Here is a 9,576-nt window from a genome sequence, read left to right as displayed (position 1 = left end):
GTCCCTCACCTGTCTCCCTTCTCTCTCTCGTGTGTCTCCTGTCCCTCCCCTGTCTCACGTGTCCCCCACCTGTCTCACGTGTCCCTCACCTGTCTCACCTGTCCCTCACCTGTCTCACGTGTCTCTCACCTGTCCCCCACCTGTCTCACGTGTCCCTCACCTGTCCCACCCGTGCAGGAGGCCGAGGTGGAGCACCGCGTGGCCGAGATGAAGCGCGAGGGGTTCTGGTCGCTGCGCCGCCTGCCCAAGGTGCCGGAGCCGGCGCGGCCCAAGGTGCACTGGGACTACCTGTGCGAGGAGATGCAGTGGCTGGCCGCCGACTTCGCCCAGGAGCGCCGCTGGAAGAGGGGCGTGGCCAGGAAGGTGGGCACACCTGGGCACACCTGGCACACCTGGGCACACCTGGATGAAAATTAACTGAATTTCGGATGAAATTTGGGTGAAAATCGGGTGAAATTTGGGCATTTTGTGGTGGTTTTTGGCTACCTGGCACACCTGTGGGGGCATCTCAGGTGGGTTGGGAGCACCTGGAGAAGCTCAGGTGCCACCTGGGCACACCTGAGCACACCTGGATGAAAATTAACTGAATTTCGGACGAAATTTGGGTGAAAAACGGGTGAAATTTGGGCATTTTGTGGTGGTTTTTGGCTACCTGGCACACCTGTGGGGGCATCTCAGGTGGGTTGGGAGCACCTGGAGAAGCTCAGGTGCCACCTGGGCACACCTGAGCACACCTGGATGAAAATTAACTGAATTTCGGACGAAATTTGGGTGAAAAACGGGTGAAATTTGGGGGAAAATTGGGTGAAAACTGGGTGAAAATTGGGTGAAAATCAGATGAAATTTGGGTGGTTTTTGGTGGTTTTTGGTTACGTGGCGCACCTGTGGTGGCATCTCAGGTGGGTTTGGAGCACCTGGAGAAGCTCAGGTGACACCTGGGCACACCTGGGTGATGTTTGGGTGAGTTTTGGGTGGTTTTTGGTGAGCTGGTGGAGCTGAGGGCACACCTGGGCACACCTGGGTGAAATTAGGGTGGAGTTCGGGTGAAAATTGGGTGAAATTTGGGCATTTTGTGGTGGGTTTTGGTTACGTGGAGCAGCTGTGGTGGCATCTCAGGTGGGTGGAGAACCTGTGCCGTAACCCTTGGCACACCTGGGCACACCTGGGTGATGTTTGGGTGAAACTTGGAGTTTTGGGTGGATTTGGGTGGTTTTTGGTTACCTGGTGGCATCTCAGGTGGGTTTGACCACCTGAGGTCACACCTGGGGGGTTTTGGGGAGGTCTGAGGTGGTTTTTGGGTGGTTCTTGGTGCTTTTTGTTACCTGCACCACCTGAGGTGACACCTGGGCGGGGGAAGCTCGCTCACCTGGAGGAGGCGTGTCCGCGTGGCGTGCCCTCACCTGTCTCTCACCTGTGCCACCTGTGTCTCACCTGTGCCACCTGTGTCTCACCTGTGTCTCACCTGTGTCACCTGTCTCACCTGTGTCTCACCTGTGTCTCACCTGTCTGACCTGTGTCTCACCTGTGCCATCTGTCTCACCTGCCTCACCTGTGTCTCACCTGTGTGCACCTTACCTGTCCCACCTGTGCTACTTGTCGTTCAGCTGTGTCTCACCTGTCTCACCTGTTTGTGTCTCACCTGTGTCCCCTATTTTTATCTGCCTGGATCTCACCAGTCTCATCTGCCTCACCTGTCTCTCACCTTTCACCTGTTCTATGAGTCTCACCTGTATTTCACTTGTCTCACCTGTGTCTCACCTGTCTGACCCCTCATGTGTCTCACCTGTGTCTCACCTGTATCAGCTGTGTCTCACCTGTCTCACGTGTCTGTATCTCACCTGTGTGTGTCTCACCTGTCTGTATCTCACCTGTCTGTATCTCACCTGTGTGTGTCTCACCTGTGTGTGTCTCACCTGTCTCTCACCTGCGCAGGTGGTGCGGATGGTGATGCGGCACCACGAGGAGCAGCAGGGCTGGGATGTGGTCTCTCACCTGTCTGTGTCTCACCTGTCTCTCACCTGTCCCACCTGTGTCTCGCCTGTCTCTCACTTGTCTCTCACCTGTCTCTCACCTGTCTCACCTGTCTCTCACCTGTCTCTCGCCTCTCTCACCTGTCCCCCACCTGTCCCTCACCTGTCTTTCTCACCTGTCTCACCTGTCTCTCGCGTGTCTCACCTGCGCAGGTGGTGCGGATGGTGATGCGGCACCACGAGGAGCAGCGGCAGCGCCAGGAGCGCGCCAAGCGCGAGGAGCAGGCCAAGCTGCGCCGCGTGGCCGCCGCCATCGCCCGCGAGGTGCGCCACTTCTGGAGCAGCGTCGAGAAGGTACCCGCACCCCTGGGCACAGCTGGGCACAGCTGGGCACGCCTGGGGTACACCTGGGCACACCTGGGGTACAGCTGGGCACACCTCGACACACCTGGGCACATCTGGGCGCACCTGGGGTGCACCCGGGATACACCTGGGCACAGCTGGGCACAGCTGGGCACGCCTGGGGTACACCTGGGCACACCTGGGGTACAGCTGGGCACACCTCGACACACCTGGGCACATCTGGGCGCACCTGGGGTGCACCCGGGATACACCTGGGCACAGCTGGGCACAGCTGGGCACGCCTGGGGTACACCTGGGCACACCTGGGGTACACCCAGGTGCACCTGGGCACACCTAGGCACAGTTAAATACACCTGAGCACACCTGGGGTACACCCGGGCACACCTGGGCACACCTGGGGTACAGCTGGGCACACCTCGGCACACCTGGGCACACCTGGGGTACACCCGCTGGGGTACACCCAGGCACACCTGGACTCACCTGGACTCACCTGGGCTCAGGTACAGCTGGGCACACCTGGGCTCAGGTACAGCTGGGCACACCTGGGGTACACCCAGGCACACCTGGACACACCTGGACTCACCTGGGCTCAGGTACAGCTGGGCACACCTGGGGGCAGTCCAGTACAGGCTGGGCATTGGTGCCCCGTGGGTGACCAGTGATGATCCCTAATGCCCCCTAATGACCATTGATGACCCCTAATGACCATTGATGCCCCCTAATGACCATTGATGACCCCTAATGACCATTGATGATCCCTAATGAGCACTGATGACTCCTAATGACCATTGATAACCATTGATGACCCCTAATGACCATTGATGACCACTGATGACCCCTAATGAGCACTGATGACCCCTAATGAGCATTGATAACCACTGATGACCCCTAATGACCATTGATGACCACTGATGACCCCTAATGACCATTGATGACCACTGATGACCCCTAATGACCATTGATGACCACTGATGACCCCTAATGAGCACTGATGACCCCTAATGAGCACTGATAACCATTGATGACCCCTAATGACCATTGATGACCACTGATGACCCCTAATGACCATTGATGACCACTGATGACCCCTAATGACCATTGATGACCACTGGTGACCTCTAATGAGCACTGATGACCTCTAATGACCATTGATGATTTCTAATCACCGTTGACAACCTGTAATGACTATTGATAACCATTGATGATCTCTAATGACCATTGATGCCTATTGATGACCGCTAATGACCATGGATGCCCATTGATGACCACTGATGACCGTTAATGACCCTTGATGACTGACGACCCTTGATGACTATTGATGATCTCTAATGAGCGTTGATGACCATTGATGGTTTCTAATGACCATGGATGACTAATGATGACCATTAATGACCATTGGTGGCCATTAATGACCATTGATGCCCATTGTTGCCCATTGATGGCCATCGATAACCATTAATGACCTCTAATGACCATTAATGATCTCTAATGACCATCGATGATCATGGATGGTCCCAAATGACCGTTGATTACCATTGATGATGTCTAATGACTATGGATGACCATTGATGATCTCTAATGACCATTGATGATCATTGATGACCATTAATGACCATTGATGACCTCTAATGACCATTGATGATCATTGATGACCATTAATGACCATTGATGACCTCTAATGACCATTGATGATCATTGATGGTGTCTAATGACCATGGATGGCTATTGATGACCCTTAATGACCATTGATGACCTCTAATGACCATGGATGACTATTGATGTCCATTAATGCCCATTGATGACCATTAATGACCATTGATGACCTCTAATGACCATCGATGATCATTGATGGTCTCTATTGACCGTTGATTACCATTGCTGACCTCTAATGACCGTGGATGACTATTGATGACCATTAGTGACCATTGATGATCTGTAATGATCATTGATGATCTGTAATGACCATTGATTACCATTGATGATCTCTAATGACTATGGATGACTGTTGATGAGCATTAATGACCATTGATGACTTCTAATGACTGTGGATGACCTTTGATGACCTCTAATGACCATTGATGACCCTTAATGACCATCGATGATTTCTAATGGCCATTGATGACCCTTAATGACCATTCATGACCTCTAATTGCCATCGATGCCCATTGGCTGCCCGTCAATCCCCAATAACGACCCCGTCCTGCCCCCTGCTGGCCGTGCCCGCCCCCAGGTGCCCCCCAGGTGAGCCCAGGTGCCCCCGCAGGTGGTGCAGTTCAAGCAGCAGTCGCGCCTGGAGGAGAAGCGCAAGAAGGCGCTGGACCTGCAGCTGGACTTCATCGTGGGCCAGACCGAGCGCTACTCGGACCTGCTGAGCCGCAGCCTCAACGCGCCCCGGCCCCGCCCCGCCGCCCTCACCTGCGCAGGTGACACGGGGGGCACCTGGAGGGGTTTGGGGGGATCTCGGGGGCGTTTGGGGGCACCTCAGGGGCGTTTGGTGGACCTGCTGAGCCGCAGCCTCAACGCGCCCCGGCCCCGCCCCGCCGCCCTCACCTGCGCAGGTGATACGGGGGGCACCTGGAGGGGTTTGGGGGGATCTCGGGGGCGTTCGGAGGCGTTTGGGGGCACCTCAGGGGGTTTGGATGGGTTTGGGGTCACCTGGATGGGTTTGGGGGCATCTCAGGGGGGTTTGAGGGCACCTCAAGGGGTTTGGGGGCATCTCAGAGGGTTTGGGGTCACCTGGGAGGGGTTTGGGGTCACCCTGGGCAGATTTGGAGAGATTTGGGGTCACCTGGGAGGGATTTGGATGGGTTTGGGGGCACCTGGAGGGGTTTGAGGGCACCTGGGGGGGTTTGGGGGCACCTGGGGGGGGTTTGGGGGAGGGGACAGGGGAGGGGACGGGGGAGGGGACACACCTGGGGGCGTTTTGGGCCATTTGGAGCCATCCTGGTGCATTTTAGTGCCATTTTGGGCCATTCTTGTGCCAATTTTGGCCACTTCGGGGCCATTTTTGGCCATTTTGTGCTTTTGGGTGCCATTTTGGTGCCATTTGGATCTGTTTTGGTGCCATTTTGGGACATTTTGGTGCCATTCCTGGCCATTTTGTGCTGTTTGGTGCCATTTGCTGCCATTTTGGGGCCATTTTGGGCCATTTTGGAGCTTTTTGTTGCCATTTTGGTGCCATTTTGGGACATTTTGGTGCCATTTGAGCACTATTTTGTGGCAATTTGATGCCATTTTGGTGCCATTTTGGGACATTTTGTGGTTTTTGGAGCCATTTGGTGCCATTTTGGTGCCATTTGGTGCCATTTTGTGCTATTCAGTGAAATTTTGGCACCATTTGGAGCAATTTTGTGCCATTTTGGTGCCTCCTGCTGCCATTTTTGGCCGTTTTGGTGCCATTTGGTGCCATTTTTTGGCATTTTGGTGCCATTTTTGGTCATTTCAGTACCATTTGGCTCCATTTTTTGCCATTTGTTGCAATTTATTGCCATTTTTTGCCATTTACTGCTATTTTTGGCCATATTGGTGCCATTTTTGGCTGTTTTGGTGCCATTTTTGGCCATTTTTGGCCATTTTGGTGCCATTTGTTGCCATTTTTTACCATTTTGCTGCTATTTTTTGCCGTTTATTGCCATTTTTTGCTATTTATTGCTATTTTTGGCCATTTTGTTGCCATTTTTGGCCATTTTGCTGCCATTTTTTGCCATTTATTGCCATTTTTTGCTGTTTTGGTGCCATTTATTGCCATTTTTTGCGCCAAAATCACCCAAAATTAACCCAAAATTAACCCAAAATCACCCCAAATCCCAGCAGGAGCTGGACGAGCTGGCCAGGGAGGGTAAGGGGCCCAAAATCACCCCAAAATCACCCCAAAATTAACCCCAAATCCCAGCAGGAGCTCGACAAGTTCCCCAGGGAGGGTGAGAGACCCAAAATCACCAAAAACGCCCCCAGAATTTCCCAGAATTTGCCCAAAGTGACCTCAAAATGTCCCTGAATCGCCCAAAATATCGCAGGGCTGCTCCATTTATTGCCATTTTTTGCGATTTTGGTGCCATTTGTTGCCATTTTTGGCCACTTTTGGCCATTTTGGTGTCGTTTTTTGCTATTTGTTGCCATTTTTGGCCATTTTTGGCCATTTTGTTGCCACTTTTTGCCATTTACTGCTTTTTTTGGCCATTTGTTGTCATTTTTGCCCATTTTGGTGCCATTTGTTGCCATTTTTGGCCGTTTTGGTGCCATTTTTGGCCATTTTTTGTCATTTTTGCACCCCAAAATCACCCCAAAATTAACCCCAAATCCCAGCAGGAGCTCGACAAGTTCCCCAGGGAGGGTGAGAGACCCAAAATCACCAAAAACGCCCCCAGAATTTCCCAGAATTTGGCCAAAGTGACCTCAAAACGTCCCAGAATCTCCCAAAATGTCGCAGGGCTGCCGTTAAACCCCCAAAAGGACCAAAAATACACTGAAATCACCCCAAAATCAGCCCAAATTCAGCCTAAAAATCACCCCCAAATCCTGCCAAAATCTGCCCAAAATCAGCCCAAAAATCACCCCATAATCAGCCCAAAATTCAGCCCAAAATACCTCAAAATCAGCCCAAAAATCATCGGGAAATCCTGCCAAAATCAGCCCAAATTCAGCCCAAAAATCACGCCAAAATCCTGCCAAAATCAGCCTAAAAATCACCCCGAAATCCTGCCAAAATCAGCCCAAAATACCCCCAATTCAGCCGAAAAATCACCCCAAAATCCTGCCAAAATCAGCCTAAAAATCACCCCCAAATCCTGCCAAAATCAGCCCAAAAATCACCACCCAATCCTGCCAACCCAAAACACCCCAAAATCACCCCAAAATTAACCCCAAATCCCAGCAGGAGCTCGACAAGTTCCCCAGGGAGGGTGAGAGACCCAAAATCACCAAAAACGCCCCCAGAATTTCCCAGAATTTGGCCAAAGTGACCTCAAAACGTCCCAGAATCTCCCAAAATGTCGCAGGGCTGCCGTTAAACCCCCAAAAGGACCAAAAATACACTGAAATCACCCCAAAATCAGCCCAAAATACACCCCAAAATCAGCCCAAATTCAGCCTTAAAATCACCCCCAAATCCTGCCAAAATCAGCCTAAAAATCACCCCGAAATCCTGCCAAAATCAGCCCAAAATACCCCCAATTCAGCCGAAAAATCACCCCAAAATCCTGCCAAAATCAGCCTAAAAATCCCCCCCAAATCCTGCCAAAATCAGCCCAAAAATCACCACCCAATCCTGCCAAATTCAGCCCAAAAATCACCCCCAAATCGGCCCAAATACAGCCCAAAAATCACCCCAAAATCCTGCCAAAATCAGCCTAAAAATCACCCCGAAATCCTGCCAAAATCAGCCCAAAATACCCCCAATTCAGCCGAAAAATCCCCCCAAAATCCTGCCAAAATCAGCCCCAAAATCACCCAAAAATCAGCCCTAATTTAACCCAAAAATCACCCCACAATCAGCCCAAAATACCCCAAAATTCAGCCCAAATTCAGCAGAAAAATCACTCTGAATTCAGCCCAAAAATCAGCCCAAAAATACCCCAAATTCAGCCCAAAAATCACCCCAAAGTCCTGCCAAAATCAGTCCAGAAATCACCCCCAAATCATCCCAAAATACCCCAAATCCTGCCAAAATCAGCCCCAAAATCAGCCCAAGTTCAGCCCAAAATCACCCCAAAATCTGCCCAAAATCAGCCGATCAGCAGGGGCCTATGGAGGTGATCCAGGTGTGCCTCAGGTGTTCCAGGTGCCTCCTGGGTGACCCCAGCTGTCCCAGGTGTGTCCCAGCTGTCCCAGGTGTGTCCCAGGTGTGTCCCAGCTGTCCCAGGTGTCCCCAGGTGTCCCCAGGTGACCCCAGGTGTGTCTCAGCTGTCCCAGGTGTGTCCCAGGTGACCCCAGGTGTGACTCCAGGTGTGTCCCAGCTGTCCCAGCTGTCCCCAGGTGTCCCCAGGTGACCCCGGGTGTGTTCCAGGTGTGTCCCCAGCTGTCCCAGGTGTCCCCAGGTGACCCCAGGTGTGTTCCAGGTGCGCTGCCCATGGAGGAGCTGCTGCAGCGTTACCGCGGCGCCTTCGCCGACTCCGACTGCGACTCCGCCCCCGGCGCCAGCAGCACGCGCTCAGGTGAGTCACACCTGCCCAGGTGTGTGTGTGTGTACCTGCCCAGGTGTGTGTCTGTACCTGCCCCGGTGTGCCAGGGACCCGCCCAGGTGTGCTCTGACCCCACCCAGGTGTGCCAGGGACCCGCCCAGGTGTGCTCTGACCCCGCCCAGGTGTGCCAGGGACCCGCCCAGGTGTGCTCTGACCCCGCCCAGGTGTGCCAGGGACCCGCCCAGGTGTGCTCTGACCCCACCCAGGTGTGTGTGTGTACCTGCCCAGGTGTGCTCTGACCCCGCCCAGGTGTGCCAGGGACCCGCCCAGGTGTGCTCTGACCCCGCCCAGGTGTGCCAGGGACCCGCCCAGGTGTGCTCTGACCCCGCCCAGGTGTGCCAGGGACCCGCCCAGGTGTGCTCTGACCCCGCCCAGGTGTGCCAGGGACCCGCCCAGGTGTGCTCTGACCCCGCCCAGGTGTGCCAGGGACCCGCCCAGGTGTGCTCTGACCCCGCCCAGGTGTGCCAGGGACCCGCCCAGGTGTGCTCTGACCCCGCCCAGGTGTGCCAGGGACCCGCCCAGGTGTGCTCTGACCCCGCCCAGGTGTGCCAGGGACCCGCCCAGGTGTGCTCTGACCCCGCCCAGGTGTGCCAGGGACCCGCCCAGGTGTGCTCTGACCCCGCCCAGGTGTGCCAGGGACCCGCCCAGGTGTGCTCTGACCCCGCCCAGGTGTGCCAGGGACCCGCCCAGGTGTGCTCTGACCCCGCCCAGGTGTGCCAGGGACCCGCCCAGGTGTGCTCTGACCCCGCCCAGGTGTGCCAGGGACCCGCCCAGGTGTGCTCTGACCCCGCCCAGGTGTGCCAGGGACCCGCCCAGGTGTGCTCTGACCCCGCCCAGGTGTGCCAGGGACCCGCCCAGGTGTGCTCTGACCCCGCCCAGGTGTGCCAGGGACCCGCCCAGGTGTGCTCTGACCCCGCCCAGGTGTGCCAGGGACCCGCCCAGGTGTGCTCTGACCCCGCCCAGGTGTGCCAGGGACCCGCCCAGGTGTGCTCTGACCCCGCCCAGGTGTGCCAGGGACCCGCCCAGGTGTGCTCTGACCCCGCCCAGGTGTGCCAGGGACCCGC

At 54.9% G+C, this 9,576-nt stretch overlaps 1 protein-coding gene across 1 annotated transcript in view; it reads left to right on the top strand.

The window, feature by feature from the left end:
• The window catches only part of LOC121344348 (helicase SRCAP-like), a 7,108-nt gene extending 2,213 nt beyond the window's left edge, over positions 1 to 4,895 (top strand). The window contains exons 4-6 of the mRNA XM_041420230.1: positions 2,184 to 2,324; positions 4,597 to 4,756; positions 4,819 to 4,895. Of these exons, the coding sequence (XP_041276164.1) occupies positions 2,184 to 2,324; positions 4,597 to 4,756; positions 4,819 to 4,895 (378 nt within the window). The remainder of the gene's footprint in view (positions 1 to 2,183; positions 2,325 to 4,596; positions 4,757 to 4,818) is intronic.
• The last annotated feature ends 4,681 nt before the right edge of the window (positions 4,896 to 9,576 follow it).

Source organism: Onychostruthus taczanowskii, unplaced genomic scaffold, assembly GCF_017590055.1.
Source record: "Onychostruthus taczanowskii isolate IOZ18803 unplaced genomic scaffold, ASM1759005v1 scaffold632, whole genome shotgun sequence".
NCBI classification, from domain to species: Eukaryota; Metazoa; Chordata; class Aves; order Passeriformes; family Passeridae; genus Onychostruthus; species Onychostruthus taczanowskii.
This window is presented reverse-complemented; position numbering and strand designations above follow the sequence as displayed.